The sequence below is a fragment of the Pipra filicauda genome, unplaced genomic scaffold, assembly GCF_003945595.2.
Source record: "Pipra filicauda isolate LSUMZ 115617 unplaced genomic scaffold, ASM394559v2 scaffold205_size1947385_pilon, whole genome shotgun sequence".
In the NCBI taxonomy this organism is placed as follows: Eukaryota; Metazoa; Chordata; class Aves; order Passeriformes; family Pipridae; genus Pipra; species Pipra filicauda.
The window spans coordinates 418562-436143 of record NW_024104316.1 but is presented as its reverse complement, the minus strand read 5'-3'; the positions used below and the strand labels follow the sequence as shown (position 1 = coordinate 436143).

The following is a 17582-nucleotide window of genomic DNA, read 5'->3' as shown; positions in this document are numbered from 1 at the left end:
TGTCCCCAGCAGCTGCTGGCAGAAGGCTGGATCTGCACTTTTACACAGCACTGCAAAGCTGCAGCACAAGTGACTCCAAAGCCAGACGTGCATGTTCTGTCAACGGCAGCTGAGGTGCTGGAAACAAAGCTGTGCTCTGTGTGGTTAGCCAGCCTCTGGCCTGGAATCTCCTATACTTAGCTGCTGGAAAATTCAGTCAGGACTGAACTCTTAACAACAGCCTCTCTATCCCCCCCCGCCTTGGCCAGCACACACATAAGGTGGCTCTGCTGGGTCTGTGGTCTGGGATATGCTGGAGGCTGCTGATCCAGGCCATGATGTGAGGGGTTAACTGGTTAGCCTGCAGCTCTGAGCAGGGGGAGAGTGCCTGCACTCATGCACCCATCTAATAGTTTGCACAATTTATTCTGAAACATTCATTTAAAAATAGACTCACAGGAGAGTGGAAGCAGTAAGAGTCACTGCTGACCCACTCAGCATTTGGTAGATTTGCTTTGTTAGCATGGGAACAAGAAGGCAATGCTTTTGTGGGCACTGCCATAAAACCAGTACAGAACAGCTGTACCTTGAGTGGAGTTAGGACAGGAAAGTGCCAAGGAAAGGCAAGAGCCAAACAGTGACAGCCCTGCAGCCAGGTCTCCACACCCCTGGTTAGCTGACAGCCGCCATGCAGGGAGGAGAGCACATCCAGCCCTGAACTCACCTTCTTTCTGCTTCCTCCACTGAAACTCCAGCACGACATCATCGTGTCCCACAAAAGTGTGGACAGGCGTGTTCAGGTCAAAGACATTCCACAGAAGGAGACTGTTCTCCCGACGAAGTTGGGGGACCATCACTGTCACCAGCCCATTGCTGAAAGGCTTAAGAGAGAAACACCCTTCCAGTTACCCCTTGGAGAGTTATGCTCCCATGCTGCTGTTATCATACTCTAATTTTCCCCAACATGAACGCACGGGTTTTAAATGAGCTCAGCACAAAAACAGAACCAGGCCAAAACCTGGGAAGGCTCAAGGCAATTGCTGTGCAAAAACATTGTCTTTCAAGGGATAAGATGTAGTCCACCAAAATATTCAATGCAGCTCACTTAAGATGAATCATTTTTTTCTGCTGCTCCCTCACTTTTCAGCTGGGAGGCTGGAGGGATTTCACCACTGACTTTTCACAGGGGATCCTTACTGCAATCTGGCTGGAGCTGCAAGAACTGCTACCTGGGGACTGAGCCCCAGCAGCTCCTCAGGGTCACAATGCTCAGAGGAACCAGAGGAACCTCGTCCTACACCCCTCACTGTGGGGATGGGGAAGGGAGGGAGAATCAAAAATGGGTGCTTGCTCATTCCTTCTCCCAAGTGCTCCCCCCCCTTGTGGATGCTGCTTTTCTAGGCCTTTTAAGCACCAAGAGGTATTTTTAAAATCAACTTAATAGTGTCCACCAGTAGAACTGGTGAGAAATCCTTCAGCAGTTCTTTATTTCATGTCCCTTTGTGCATTTCTCCTAGAGCACAGGTGGAGCTGGTGGGAGGTTCTCACTCACCGTGTATCTTGCCTTCCAGACAGGAACCTGGCAGGGAAGGATATTGAGGTATTTCCGAGGCTGACGGTAATCCCAGAACTTAAAAAAAAAAAACACAAAAAAACAAAAGAAAGGCAAGCAAAGGCAGGAGTCAAAAAACCAAGAGAAAGGCAAGCAAAGGCAGGAGTCAGCTGGTTGTACTTTCAGGCTGTAGTTTTCCATGTGGCTTGCAGATAGAACAGACCAAAAAAGCATGCCAGGGTGCCCACAGCATCATTAGTAATCCCATTCATTAACAGCAGAGATGGCCCCAAAGGACAAATACCAAGCTATCAGCATCTGGCAGCATCCCTTAGACAACGAGTGACTTGGGGTCATATTCACAGCGATCATAGCTTGAGTAATTAGAGCAGGGACAGGCAGCCTGCTTGGGCTTTCAGATCTACAAGGTACCCTGCAGGCTCCCAGCCAATGTGCTGGAGGCAGGCCCACCCTGCTGTGACTGCTAATTTTCTAATGAAGAATGTAACCTTTTGCTTTGCTAGAATACACATCACCTCGGAGCTTAGCTCAGTGTGAATGAACTCCATTTGGCTGACGTACAAAGCCCACTCTTTCCCCCCAGGTAAAAGGCACTGCAGAGCAGTGCTTGCAGGCAGTCTCTTATTGATAATCCTGTTCAACATGACTTTGGAAGCCCAGGGGCTGAAGTATGTCTCCCCCTAAGTTGCTGTAATCAGTTTGAGTCTGGCAACACTGCATTTCAGGGAGAAGGCTCTTCTGGCATGTGTGGTCAGCTCCATTCTGGCAAACAACAGGCAGAGGCGGCTGTTTTCAGCTCCAATATAGCCCTAATCACACAAATACATGGCAAACATATGTGCACCCATCCTTCAATGACCTCTCTGCCTGTTCTCAAAGTGCAGTCCTGGCTCAACACACACAGGTGCACAGAAACCAAACAATAAGGATCCAGATCTCACCAATGGCAAGCACTCCCCAAGACTTCACCAGCAGTAGAAGGGGATCAGCTCCACCATCCTTCCACCTCCCCAGCAGAAACCCCAGAAGCAACACTTACCCTGACAGAGTTGTCTTGGCTGGAAGTGGCCAGTGTGTACTCATTGTCAGGATGCCAGTCCAGACCATGGATTTTGGAGAGATGAGCTGCCAAATACTCCACTGCAGTGCTGGGTTTCTGCAAGGAGAAACACTTTTCTTCTCAGCACAGGACTTCTGAAATATGGTCTAGTTCTTTGGCATAAGAAGAGACAGACACTTTAACAAGGGAAAGAGAGGTAGAACAACCTCCTGCTGGAGAATGACAAATAGTTCAGCAAAAGTTGTTGAAGAAAAGTTGTGGCAAGTTCCAGTCACCAAGTGCAGCCCAAATGATACTTCATCCTCCATAAAACAGTTAACTACTACGAGATCAAAGTGAAAATGTTAATGGGGACAGTTTCTGGAAAAGCAGGCTATCTACATAATCTCTCCAGGTTCATGGACTCCCAATTCTCTCTAGTTTAAACTCACCCACAAGAGAGATTTGGGATAAAGTAGTACGTTTTCTCAGTATTTACCTGTGACCAGAGGGATGTCTGCATCAGGTAGGTGGGAATATACACAGACTGCCCAAAAAACCCTCAGCTTACCCTTTTGTCCCATATTCGGACATCCCCATCGTGGCTTGTTGCTAAACAGTTGGCATTCTTCTTGTTCCATTTCACCTGGGAAGCTCCAGCTGCAGCACAAACAGCACAGGTGAAAACATGCAATTAAAAAGAAAATGGCACAGTAGACCTGGGCCTAGAGCTGCTCTTAGCCCAGGAAAGGCAGCTCAGAGGAGGGACATCCCAGAAGCCAGCAGGAAGGATGGCATGACAATTCCTAACTCCTGATTCCTCAGTGTAGTGTTTGTGCCCTCAGGACAGCAAAGCAAGACTGTGCCAGTTGCATGCCCAGAGATCTTGACCACAACTTCTAGCCAGGGGTTGTGCTCCATTAAAATAATCATGTCCATGAGCTCAGATGGAACAATTTCCTCCAGACAAGAACTGCGTCACCTCCCTCCCAAACCACCTCTCCTTTCATTCAAGTTACTCCATGTGCTTAAGGCCTGATTTATCTCCCCAAAACCCTTGTCTCCTGCTAAACAGACAAATAGAACTATTGATCTCTGATTAAAATATAGGTGTAGGAGAAGGCTGCAGTGCAGGTGGACCTTGGGTCTGGCCACATGGAAGTGAACTCACTGGTTAGACCAGAAGGTCCAGCTGTCAAAATACACCACAGAAGTCAAAGACATCAATGACACTGTAAAGAAACTGGATGGTGATCCAGATATGATTATATGTGATATCCTGAGGGACTCAGTCAAATCAGAAGATGGGTAGTTATTTCTAATAAGAAAAAAAGCACAGCTTCAGTTAATGCAGATTGTTCAGGTATTTTAAGAGAAATGCACGTTCTGTTCATCCTTATTCTGCCACTCAAAACCTTTTGAGCTATCAGACAGGTGAGATCCATGAGAAAGCAAAACAGATCTTGGCCTGCTGCTACTCCCCACCTCCACTGCCCACCTCCTGCTGCACGGTGAGCCGATTCATCCTGACAACCTGGCAAAAAGCTAGTCCAGGGGATAAAAAGCTGCAAATAGACTGCCAGTTGATTGATTTGATCCACTCACTGAAGGGTACACAAACGTCTGGACCAGCACTACACGGCATGGGGCACGGCAGGAAGGAAGGAATGAAGGAAGGAAGCAAGCAAGCTTTCTGGGGAGCTGGCTGCTGGGCTGCCTCAGCCGTAAAACCTCACCCCAGACACCAGAGCTCAACGCTGCTTCTCTCTGACTCAGTAAGGCCTTGGCATTTCTGTGCCACAGAGGTTTGCTGGCTGGGAGGGGAGTGCAGATGTGTAGCCTAAGATCTAAGCAGCAGAGCATGAGAGATACCCATTGCAAGGACTCTCTAACGCTGGGGACAGTAACTCATGAGAAGGATGTTTTGTTCATCATCCGTGCCCAGTCCAGGCTCGCAGCAGGTGAGGACTGACACACAGCACCTGCCAGGGGAAGGTATTGCAGGACATTCACCCTGCCAGCAGCCATGACAAATGCTGTTCCAGAGCAAGCACAGCCCAAAGACAGCACCTTGTGTCACCAACCAGCTCCCTGCAGGCTGCAGGTGCCCCAGGGAAGTGGGTACAGCCAGCTGAGGTACCCAGCCCCTCTGTAAAAGAGGGCACAGGCTGGCACTGCCTGGGGTGCGGTTCAGTTTCTCAGCTGATTCAATCAAACATAAAAGGACATGAGGAAAACACAGACAGGCAACCCAGGACAAGCAGTGCAGCAGGGTGGTTAAGCAGGGAGGAAGCTCCATGTGGCTGTTCACCAGTGTCAGCAGAACCAGTCCAAGTACAACTCCCTCCATGCCTGGGAACCCCCAAGGGGCTTCCCATCTTTTCTGAATTCTGCTCCCTTAAAAGGAGTTGTGAACTGGAGCCCCTCAGGCTGCTCCTACATGGGACAATCACACATGGTGGCACTTCTGTACTCTGCCATGCCCAGCCTTGGAGCAGGAAGAGGGGGAGGAATAACAGGAGGGACATGCAACAGTAAGGTTGTTTAATGTCTACATCACACGTACATGTCAAACTTACCGACTGCAGAGAGCGAGACCGTGGGCTTCCTGGTGTCCCTGAAACACAGCGTGGCTCATGTGAGTACCCACAGCACAGTCCAGCCTCCCCAGGGAGCTCCTTCATGTTCCAGGACTAATTGTATTGCTGCCTTGGGACCTAATGTGTCTGCTGCTTACCAAAATACACCAGCATTAAATAGAATAAAGGTGACCAGCTGGAGGACAACAGCCATCCTGGAAGCATTCGGAGCCAGGTTGGATGGGGCACTGAGCAACCTGATCTAACGGAAGGTGTCCCTGCCCTTGCCAGGGTGATGGAACTGGATGATCTTTAGGTCCCTTCCAAACCCAACCAATTTATGATCCTGCCTTGCCACCACATGCAGCAGGAAGTTTAGGACATAGGATAGAGCTGGAGTGGAACAGAGGGAGAAGAAACACGTGGAAAGCGTGGCATGTTGCAACTGGGTAGGCCAGGAAACTGGGTTCACAAATTATTGCTGCAGGAAGCAACAAAACAGCCTTTCCCAGGAGGATTAAAAGGAACAAACAGAGCTGTGGAAATACTTGACAAAAGCCATTGATGTGTTTGTCAATCCTTTGCAGACGCTGATTCAAGGCAGACAGAGTAGTGACTCCAAAGCAAAAAACTTCATGTCTAGCATATAATAACAAAATTAGTAGGAAATAAGCTCAGCTGTCTGCAGACCAAATTCTGTCTGCAGATCAAATTTTGTGGTGGCAGAAGCCGGCGCAGCACCATAACAACTCCTAGCAGCCAGGACATGGATGAAGGCAATAATTCAGTTCCTGACCTTGCTCCTCAGGAATTCACCTGCTCTTTCACGAAAAGTGACAGGGAAAATAAGGAATATTGTCTTCAGCTTTTTCTGTTTGCTGAAAAGCTGAACATTTTCCGGAATGGACTGCACCTCTCCCTCTAAGAATGCCTGCCTAATCAAAAAGTTACTTTGTATGAAAAATTAGGTGGGGAATTTCCAATTGCCCTTACTGCAGGGCTACCTCCCTAGGGTGTCATTAGAGAGGGTCCCTTCAGTAGGATGGTTATTTGCTGGAGGCCAGCAGCACCAGCACCCAGTGCTCCTGCAAGCTCAGAGCCTTCCCAGCACAAGTGCAATGTAGAGGTTCATCAGAGCCTGCCTAATGAAGCTTTTCTGGACAAGTGGTACAGGCAGACACACAGCAATGGAAGGGCACAACAGAGTTAAAGGAGGACTTCTCATAACAACCTTCAGAGACCTCTATTTTTTACTTGGCACTAAGATTACTATCACAGGAAAACACAACCAGCAGTTGCTGTCTCCCTATGTCTTTTAATTACACATTAATAATATATTGTCATTCTCAAGCACCATTTAACCAAGGATCTAAGTGCTTCATAGGAGCTAAACAAGCCTCGGGGTAGCCTGGTGCAGTGAGGTTATATAATTATCTTCCTATTATAACTGAGCAAGGGAGGCAGAGAGGAACAAAGTGACTTGCCAGGGATCATAAAGAGTTGTGCAGCCAGCAAGAGAACCCAGCAGTCCCAGTGCCAGCTCCTTGCTTCTCAGGTGTAAAATATGGGGTCTAAATATTGGTGGGGTTTGGATATATAGTTGGAAATATCTGCTACCCTGAAATTACTCATGATGGAAAGCACCAGGAATCACAGGAAAGCACAAACGAGAAAACCTTGAATACCATTGTCAGTCTTCCCATCACTGAGGGAGAATCAGCAACAATCACTGAAGTTACTGGAAAATGGTTATGAGATCATGAGACAGTGCCCATTCACTCAGCTAAAAAACCCAGCAGGTTGAGGAACACCCTTGGGCTCCAAGGAAAGCCCCCAAGGAAAGATATGAAGTGGGCAGGGAGTGAAGCTAGACAGTATTTTTTCAAAACAGAAGCATGTCTGTAGTTTAACTATACCACTCTACTGCCCTTCATTGACTCTGAACTGGCTTGAAAATAGGGGAAGAGAAATCATCTTGGGAGAAGATGGCAAGGATCTGAAGCCCCTGCAAGCACAGCCGAAGAGCAGCACCCATCAGGGTGTGCCTTGCCCTGCAAGCTGATAATTATGGAAAGGAGCCCAACAATTCCCCTGCAGTGCAGAAACAAAACTGATTCGTACTTGATGTCCCAGATGTAGATGTATGTGTCCACAGAACTGGTGACCAGTAGGTCTGGCTCAAACACTGCCCAGTCCAGGTCGCTGCAAATGCAAAATCACAGGAGATCAGTAAAGCAAAGCACACCCGGTTTGCATCAGCCTCTCACAAGCCCCCAGTACATTCTCTGACAAATTCACAGCAACTCCATGACATCTACTGAAACTTTTTAAGTAAAAAGCAAGATCTTAATAATTTCTCTAAGTAAATTCCAAGAAGCAATGAAATGCTTCTAAGTAAATTCCAGTGCAGCATCCTCCCAGCCCTGAACTTTACAGCTATCCTGTGTGTGCTCTTTACTCCACAGGCAAAGGGACACTGTCTCAGTGAGTTCCCAGTTACCACACATCCTTGGCATCAACCCCTCACTCTGGGATGCCTCCCTGTTGGGAACACCAAGTGCACCTCTGACACAAACAGCCTCCAGTCAGTGCAAACAACTGCCATTTGAAGGGCTGCAAATACTTTCCATAGTCAGGAGCTGGAGTAAAAACAGTCTCTCAGCTGCATTTCCAGCCCATCATTGAAATACAACCTTGGAACTAGAGGCAGAAATCCCCTGCACCACTGTAACACTCTCTAAACTTGGTCTTTGGGATTACCTGCTTTAATTAAGCTGCTATCACACAGAAACACAGCTGGGATTCAATTTAATAAACATACTGCTATCTGTTTCCCAGATGCTGCTGCTGCTCATTACAAGGACAGCAGCCTAAGGCAATGACACTCAAGCCATCAAGGGCTAAGTTGATACAGTGGGGGAGCCATGAGAGGGTGAGCCGCTTCACACATGATGTCATCACCAAATGGGAAGGCAGTCCAGTCCAGAAAAGTGAGTAAAACCAGGCTCAGAACAGAGCCTGTGCAGGGCCAGGACTGAAACATTTAGCTTCTATGAAACAATGCATCATTCTCCATCCTGCAGCCCACAGCATCACTTGTTCCTCACCTGATCACACGTGTGTGTCCTTGCAGTGACGTGCAAACTTCCCCATTGCCTTCCTTCCACTTATACAGGTCAACTCGCTGATTACTCTGAAATTAGATGGAAGAAAGGAGAGACACTCTCAGCCCAACAAGGTAGGAGAGGGATCTGTGTGTTAGGACCAGGGTCCCTTCACTTTGAGCAACCTCATTTAACAGTGAGTCACACTGTGATTAGCAAAGTCCTTGCCCAAAGCAGAAAAGCAAAGATGAAACTACAGGCTGCAAGGAATCTCAAAAGCTTACACTTTAATTACACTCACTTAAAACTGGAGATAAACTAGAACGGGAGAAAAAAAAAAATCACATTGCAAAATGTTTCCACGAATTATGTTCCCGGAGCTTTTATTTCCTAACAACATGCTGTAACTGCAAGCAACAGGCGGCCAAATTCTCTCTGCAGGAATACCCTGCCAGCCTGTTCAGATTCAACTGGAGTTTTCAGTGAGGGGGATGCCAGATTACCACTAGTGCTCCTCAACTCACTCTCAATTCCCTTCTGGGATAATCAGGGCCACTGCCAAACACAAACAATATAGTTTAATGGACTCAAGGACACCTCCTCAAGGGTACTCCCATACTTGCCAGCCCAGGAGAAAAGCTTTAAGTGCTTATCACTAACTGTAAACCACAAAGGCAAAACAGATGTATCAATGACAACATTATTTAGGGTTTCTTCACTCATTCCAGCCTTGCCCAAGTGCAGCCACACACAAAGTTACTTGAAACCGGTTATTGTGCTGTAAGTTCATGTTCTCTCTCAATCAAGGTTCAGTTCAGTCCCAGCCAGCTCTAATCTTTCTAAGGCAGGAATTGCCTTTTTGGGTGCATATACAGCATGAACCACAGCGGGTCTTAGGCAGCGACTGGAAATTCCTATTGATTTTGCAAAACCAGAGGGAACACAACCTCAAATTTTGATCTTCATTAGCCCCTTGTTTTCAGACTTACAGGTAGATAAGGAAAAATATAATAGATAAGAGACTTCGCAGAAACACAGAATCATTTAGGTTGGAAAAGACTTCTAACATCCAGTGCAACTGTTACAATTTTTGTGGCAGGGTTTTTTTGCGGTGGTGGATTTTCTTCCTACCCCTAAGCTGCTCCATGTGAATTTCAAGTTGCAAACAGATAAAACGCTACAGCCTTCCCTTAAATGGAAGGTCTTCTCTCAACTCAGCAATAATATATGGCATTTCTCTAACCCATGACACAGCAGGGCTGCACAAGAGCTTGGGGCAAGAAAAACTCCTTTCATGCTTCTCATTGACAGAAGGATTTAAGGGGGGTAGAGTGAAAATTACCCAGTGGGATTTATCCAGGACTCCAGAGATAAGATACAAGATAAGGATCACCAGAGAGGCCGTTCCTCCCAACAGGAGCATTTTCTCAAAAACTCTGCTTTTTGTGGTAAGTATCAGTATTCACTTCCAACAATTTCATCACCCTCTTGTTCAAGCATCTGTGGCCACACAAAAGAAATAACAAGCATCTAGGACTGAAAACAACAGCATTTCTGAAACAGCTCAGGAGTCCCCAGAAACATGCTTGGGCCAGAGGGCAGACACAGCCAAGCACAGCAAAAGGACACGCTCCAGCTCTTCTGGAAAGAACTAAATAAGAAGGTCTTATCGAAACACAAGGACAGATTCCCCTCTGCCTGCACCACTTCCAGTTAACAGGACAGGACTGCAAACTAGATGAGGTTGCTGGCAAACAGGGCAGTAGCCTTTCACACTCCCTCTCCACCCACAGGGATGCAGAGGGATAGGACCCTCGGGCTGTCTACAGCACAGTGAGATGGCTGGAAAGGCAGCATTTTTGACCCAAACCGGAAAAGACGCCTGATCTCATCTTGGGGATTCCTCACCCGATGTGTGTCAGCAACTACATCTAAATCCCCAGAGCATCTTAGCATGTTTGTTTATAAACAGGAGCAGCAAGGTTTGATGCCAGCTATGCCTAGTTTCAGTCTGGGACAAGATGGGTCCCTGTGTTTGATGCTCAGAGCAGCAAGAGACAGGAGCGCTCAGGTGGGTGAGATGGGCACAGCTCCCCTTTGCAGCAGGGTCCTGCTCAGATCAGCATGAACCAATCACTGGATATTGTCTTCAGAGTGTGTTTGAGAAGAAGCTTTCCTGCTCCACTTGTGGCTTGCCCAGTGCATTTCCTTACTTGGTTTTAATTTCCACAGACTGTAACCAGAAGTGGCAATGAAGGACACTTTTTTGCCAGTTTTACTAACTCTTTGCTCAGAAGCAGACCACTGCTGAGGGCACCTTTAAGATATCAGTCATGTGCCAGAGCTGGGAGAAGAAAGGCTGGGGAATGTCAGAGAGCAAGCAGACAGAGGCTCCCAGCTGACAGCACTGGTCCTCTTTTAAAACTGCCTTTAATAACAATCATAGCCAATCCAGGAAGCAAAAGGAACAAAAATCCCCCCAAATCACCTTCAAATAAGTATTCCCTCAAAAAAACAGACGAAACCTCTCCATCCCTAGCTGTTCCAGGACTCTCAGGCCACAAAAGAGGACACAACAGGCAGAAAAGGCACCTTGCCCTGAGAACAGTCTGTGCCCAGCTGGTTGCCGTGGTGCTGTGGGTGACGGCCGAGACTGCTGCCAGCAGAGCTCTGGGTGAACAACCTGCAGAGCATGACAGGCTGAGTACAGATCAGGGCCAAAAACTGCACTCAGTCTCACATGGCCACTACTGCTTCTTCAGCCCAGCCCATTTACTTCTCCACACAAAAATCAGAGCTCCTTGCCCATCCGGTCTGAGCCCATCTGCAAACCCCGACTGTCACAGCGCTGAGCCAGTACTGACTCGTGCTATTTACAGACTGCCTGGTGCACCACAGCCCACCAGCAAGGCAGGGAGGTGAAATAAAACAGCACAGAGCAAGAAATTCAAGAAGTGCACAAATTTCATAACAGAATGGAAGGTACAAAGGGAGCACATCCCCTCTTCCCTCCAGAAAAGGACCGTTTAGATGTCTGGTTTATTTGCCAAGGTGTTTTGTAAACAACAACCAAGCAAAACTAGATTCAACCTTGACTGACCAATAACCGATAGTCATCAAGCCAGACCTTGCTGGCAGTAAATCAGTTAGGCCTTGACCTTGCAATGTGACTTGCAGAAGCATGTCTGTGCCAGCTCCACAGAGCCTTCCAGCTCTGCAGAAGCTCACCCATGAAAGACCAGGGCAGGAGAGACCTTGTAAATGAGTGAACTTACTGAAGCTGCAAAATAGTAGGCGTAGCTGTCGTGTGGGTTCCACTGCACTGCCCCAATGTCCCACTTGCTCTGGCGGGAGATCTTGCGATGACCCTCATTCGGTGCATCCAGGTTGACTATGTAGAGGAAACGGCGGCTGCAAGACACACACAGAGGGGCTGCATCTCACGGGACTGATCTCAAAACCCCAAGCTCACGTGGAGCTCACAGCCCTGTGTCTAGAGGCACAACAATCAAAAGAAGAGAAGCATTTCACGAGACAGGTGAGAACACTACTGGTACATTTGACAATATATTTCAGAAAGAAGAGAAGCATTTCACGAGACAGGTGAGAACACTACTGGTACATTTGACAATATATTTCAGAAATGGCTACCAAAAAAAAAAAAAAACAAAAACAACCGCCCAAAAAGTACAAGACACACTGAAATTAGACAGGATATGCAAATGTAATAGACAGCTCAGACCACAGAAAATCCCAGATAACTAGGACACAAAAGGAAGAGCTGGAAAATGGTGCAAACACATCCAAATAGGCTTTTCTGGCCTAACGCTGCAGCAACAGAGCCGAAGTGGCACAGGGCTGGGAGTGCAAGGGGGGGGCTGGTCTGAGCAAGAGTTAATGAGCCTTGAGAAACATAAGATGATTCTACGTGGGTGTATCTTTCCACACCACAGTTTGGGGGCTTGGTTCTGCAGACAGTACAAGGACACCCGCATAGAGCTCCTGCTCAGCTGCAGCAGCTTGTAAATGTGGGCGGACACAGTCCTGCACCGAGCTGATTCTGTTACTTACCTTAGCTAACTCTTCACGCTGCAGAAATAACTCTGCATGATGGCAAACCTGAGCTCATACATCCTGCTGGATGTGGCCAACTCCCCACAAAGCAAGGTATCACCCAGTGTGGTTCATCTTAGAAGGGAGAGAAACTGCTTGTTGAAATAATTGTGACCCAGCTGAAACCTATGGAAGACCAGGATCAAAACATACTGAACCCTATATAATTAACCACAGCAGCGTCACCTATGTCAGCTGTATAGTGAGCACACAGCTGCTCTGAGGACTGGCCATTCTTCCAAGAGAAGGAACACAAAGAACATCTTGGCTGCCTTTCCTGACCAAAGTCCTCAAGGCCCTACTCTGAAGGTTTGGGAAAGCACATATCAGGAAAGCCACATCAGTATTTTATTGTGCTGTTGTTGCTGTCTCTCCACTCTGTATCCCATTGGGAATGTGATCCAGAATCCTTTTCATCAAGCCTTGAGCAGAATTCAGCAGCAGCTTTCTGAAACAATGCTGAGGTCAGCCTGAAGGCTGCTGGCCTGGCTCGTGCCAGTGACTGTCACACTCACCCCGAGAGCACCGCGCGCTGTCCCAGGCAATCCACCGACATCGCCGTCGCCTGTTGGAGACAAACACACAACAAAACTCAGTGATACCTGCCAGGTCAGCTGCTCAAACACACGGCTTTGGGGGGCAGCTCAGCAAAGCCTGCCAGCTCATCCCCCAGTTACATCCCCTTCCAATAGTACAGATGGATTACAGGGTGTAGTGGGTAATCTGGGACGCAGGACAGCACACAGCAAACATCTCTGTCACTGTAAACCGAGGACAAGACCTGGCAGACACCATCACAAGCACCAAGACCTTGCTCCCTTCTCCCCACTATGGCAATCACAGCTGCAGCCTTTCAATCAGCAGCTCTAATAATCTGTATTAATCAGCCTCTGCTCCTGCTCAGGAACTTTCTCAGTCTCTCTCTTTCATTGCAGGGTCAGATTTAATTATATACGTACTGGGAGACAGAAGTGCAACCATTTGTGTGTGGCTGGTCTCCAAAAATGAGAGATGGCCAAGAGGCATCAGAATTTACTTTGGCATTGCATGTACAGAAGGCTATAAGATAACTTAAGGGCCATTAGGAAAAAAAAAAAAGAAAAAAAGGACTGTTTGGATATTGTCTCCCTATCTTTGTTTAGAATGGAATTGGTTCATCATCTCCTTTAACTGCCAAGAGAATAAAGGAAAAATTTACTTGGAAAGCTGAACAGTTCAGCCTATAAACACAGATATGACTTCAATTCAGTTTTTAGCATTCACAGTACAAAATCAGAATATGCCCCACATTCTTCACAGTAACTGCTGTCATCTTCAAAGCCGCCTCTCTGAAGGCTCAGGATGTATCTCCTGCTGCTGTTCTGGATTTTAAGTGCTCTCAGCGTGGATGTAACAAGACTTCAGGATGTCCCACAGTTACTACTTACAAGCATCACTAAAACCTGACAGACAATACAGCAATCCCACTCCATTTCAGTCAGATTTGACAGTAAAACGACCATCACAAAACCTGAGATTTTTCAGCCAGGGCCCCATCCTCTCCTTGCAAGTACCCCAAGTGAGGGAAAAACAGCATCATGGGCTCATTTTTTACTAGAGTCCACATAGCAAAGAGCTACAATTGCTTGCAGAGTTTCAGCTGGAGCCCACTTTTGCCATTCCTGGAATGGCCCCCTTTCACTGCTTTTTCTTAGGTAGCAAATCCAGTCTTCTGGCAGGGTTTCCTTAGTCCTAAAACTAATGCTGTAAATAAGAAACTCTCTAAATGATCAAGAAACAATTTCTACTTTTTGGATTTCACAGCACCTTCCAAAACAACAAAGTGGGTTACTAAATCTGCATTAAAAAAAAAAAAACAAAAAAACAACAAAAAACAAACAGCAGGAGAAGGAACTTTTCCCAGATGAAACACATTTCACTTCTGAGGAATTAAAATAAGGATCACTAAAGCCATTAGTGGAACCAGAACTTTCTCCTGTGATGAAGAGCTAGTCAGGAGATATATTTCACACAGCTGTGGCCATCTTTCCTCAAGACAGAAAAAACCCATGTCAATTTAAAGTGATTGATAATTTCATGTGAGTTTATTTTTTCTGCTGCTGGCACCAGGATCTCATAAATCCTTACAAATTGTTTGCAATAATGAACACTGGTAAACTGGTATTTTTCCAGGCACCAAACATCATAAAATGTAATGAACAATTAGAATGAAATAAAAAGCTTCACATGTCAGGCTGCTATCCTGGTGGGTCATAAATGAAGTAATTTTACACCAACAGTTCCCTACAATACAAGTGACCTATATAGAGACATGAAAAAAGCCAAACAGCTGCCATTTAATGCTTGGTAGAGTGATATGTCAGTCTGCAGAGCACAACCCTCCAGAAGGGGGGAGTGGAAACGGAGCAAACCAACCTGAAAGCAGTTTTTATCCCAAAACCACACTGAGGATAGCTGGAATGGCTGTTCATGAATGACAATGACATGAGTAAGCACCGCAGGAGCACAGCACATTTGAGAACCTGCTCTGAGCCCACAGCCCAGGCAGCATCGTCTCAGACTTCAAACATCTACTTTGGCATTTCGCTTGATTTCTTCTAAGCAAGCCAAGGAAAAACACCTTTTCATGCCTGAATTTCCATTAGTTTTCAATCCAGCCTCATTCTCTCCACCTGAAAGCCAACAGACTAACCCAATTTGACAAGGCTATGCTGTTTTTCAAGAGCTGTAAACTCCTAGCAAGAAATACCAATTCCCTGTGTACCCAACTTACCATCCACACGCTGAGTACCTACAAATAGTTCTTTTTCACCGCTGGATGAGGTGAGCTTTACCCTCTGACAGTGCCAACAGCCTGAGAAGAGCCTGTGGGTCTTGTCTAAATCACAAGAGTAGGGAGGACTGCCAACTCTGCCAGCTTGTACAGAAAGGTGACACTTGTAGGCAACAGTGGCCCTGAGGCACTCAGAGATTTTCTGAAGTGTTACAGGTTGGGCGCTGTAGTTTTCTCGACACCCTCCAGAACAAAGACAACTGCGGTGCTTGCAGACATGTACTGGCTATAAATGTAACAGCTGCCCACTCTTTTGACTTGTTTCCATTTAAATTGGTTTTGGGGTAGGGATTTTGGATACAGTGTGGCCTATAGGCAGAACTCAAGCCTGGTACACGATTTCAACAAAGGTGTTCCGGTTTCTCAAAAACAGATTTCCCACCTGCAAAAATGTTCCCGCAGCCTCCTAAAAAAAGCTCAGACACAAATATATAAATGAGTTTAGGCTGAAGCAGCAGTCTGGCAGCCTCAGCCACAGAAGTTCTCTGGTTTCACAGGGAGAGCAGGCAGGTCAGGACGGCTCCAGAAAGATCACACTGGAGTGAACTGAAGGGATGGAACCAGCCGTGTTCACCCTCCGTCAAGGCTGGAGACTGAAACCAACTGCAAGATTGAAACCAACTGCTGCAGGAGGGCATGGAAACACTCATCCCCTCTGCTCCCACATGAGTAAGCAACAACATCATGAGGCCACATATCTCCTGAGCCAGATGCAACTTGAATCTGTTATCTAGGCATGTGTACCCTCATATCTCATTACTGGTTTCCTGAGGCCAAACCTTCAATAGCAAATGAAGCTGCTTTAACACTTCGAGGAGGACAACGAAACCGATACAAAGCTTTTGAGGTATAAAAGTGAAAAGCTTTGTGAGCTTACAGAGGGTAGGCTGGATGCAGCACACAGGATTCACTGCCCCTGTTTGCAGAAGTAAAGGCAGAGTTGCCACTGCTCCAGCATAAGAGGACATATGAGGTGATGAAAGAGCTTGCAGACCTACTTTTTAATCTTTCTGGGTTTCCTGCTGAAGCAGTTCATAGTTCATTCAATGTATCCAGCTTTGCTAAGCAACTGCCAATGTCTCAAAAAACCTCCATGTTTCTTAGAATAGAATCATAGAATGGTTTGGGTTGGAAGGGACCACAAAGCTCATCGCATTCCAACCCCCTGCCATGGGCAGGGACACCTTCCACTAGACCAAAGCCCTGTCCAACCTGGCCTTGCACACTTCCAGGGATGGAAGAACAGCTTCTAAGAGAGCATATAAACAAACTCTGAGAAGAGTTCTCCTGTCACCATCAGCTTCAAACCCAAAAGCTGACTTTTCTGCTATTTATAAAAAAAACATAACCCACTTTTCCTATTAATCGAGCAACACTCAGCAATTTATACGGCAGTGAGACAGTAGCTGCAACGTTCTCAGAGGAAAACTCACAGAGCCACAGAATGGTTTGGGTTCAAGGGACCTTAAAGCTCATCCCGTTCCAAGCCCTTCGTGGTTAATTTCATGTATGAAACATGAAGTTCCATGGGCAGGGACACCTCCCACTAGACCAGGTTGCTCAGAGCCCCCTCCAGCGCGGCCCTGAGCACCTCCAGGGAACGGAAAAGGGGAAAGACGTGTGGGAAGTGACAATATCTTCTATTAGGCCCGCCGACATACTTTAGAGAAACAACACGAAACCTATTAAGATTAGTAACTAAGCGCCCCGTGAATGAAGGCGTCATCTCCGCGCAAACGGCGCCAGGCCACCTCAGCCCCGTCCACCGCCGGCGAAAGGCCCCGCGGGGCCGCCGAGCCCTCCCGGGCTGGGACCTCCCCCCGCTCCGCTCGCCACGGGCCGGCCGGGGGGCGGCCCCCGCGGCGCGGTGACGCGGCAGCCCCCGGGCCCCCCGACCTGGGCGTCGCGGAACTCCACCACCACATTCTCGCTACTCCAGCGCGCCGCCATCTTGGGCCGCCCCGGCCGAGCCGCGCCGCGCCTGCGCACTGCGGGGCGCCGCGCGGGAGCTGCCGGGAGATGTAGTCCCGCCGCTCACCCCCGCACAGTCCCCTCGCCCCCGCCCCGGTGAACTGGGACCGCGCGTCCCGCGGGGGGGGCTCACAGCCCGGGGGGGGGGGTGCCTGCGGGACCGGCACCGCCGAGGGGCTCCGTCCGCGGCGGCCCGGGGGTGGTCGCGACCCCACCGCGGGGCGAGATGTTCGTGTGTGTGTGTGATGGGTCGAGGGCTGCGTTCCGCGGGGCAGCGCCCGCCGCGGCGGCGGCGCTCTCGGTGTGCCGGCGCGGGGAGCGCAGCGCCGGGCGGCGGCGGCGCAGGGGTTAAGGGCGGCGGGCCGGGGGGGCCGGGGGCGGGAGCATGCGT

General features: G+C 48.1%; 1 protein-coding gene across 4 annotated transcripts in view; it reads right to left on the bottom strand.

Annotated features, from left to right (window-relative positions):
• WDR59 (WD repeat domain 59) overlaps positions 1-17506 on the bottom strand; it is a 48010-nt gene extending 30504 nt beyond the window's left edge. For 2 of the 4 annotated variants that reach the window (XM_027716048.2, XM_027716051.2), the window contains exons 1-10: positions 17117-17506; positions 12903-12952; positions 11550-11685; positions 8278-8363; positions 7292-7372; positions 5171-5208; positions 3163-3251; positions 2592-2708; positions 1532-1609; positions 704-860 (exon numbers count right to left, since the gene is read on the bottom strand). In XM_027716048.2, the coding sequence (XP_027571849.1) occupies positions 704-860; positions 1532-1609; positions 2592-2708; positions 3163-3251; positions 5171-5208; positions 7292-7372; positions 8278-8363; positions 11550-11685; positions 12903-12952; positions 17117-17170 (886 nt within the window). In that variant the 5' untranslated portion in view covers positions 17171-17506. Of the gene's footprint in view, positions 1-703; positions 861-1531; positions 1610-2591; positions 2709-3162; positions 3252-5170; positions 5209-7291; positions 7373-8277; positions 8364-11549; positions 11686-12902; positions 12953-13897; positions 16395-17116 lie in introns of those variants that run through there. The other 2 variants (XM_027716047.2, XM_027716049.2) reach the window with 1 other exon arrangement.
• Positions 17507-17582: the final 76 nt, after the last annotated feature.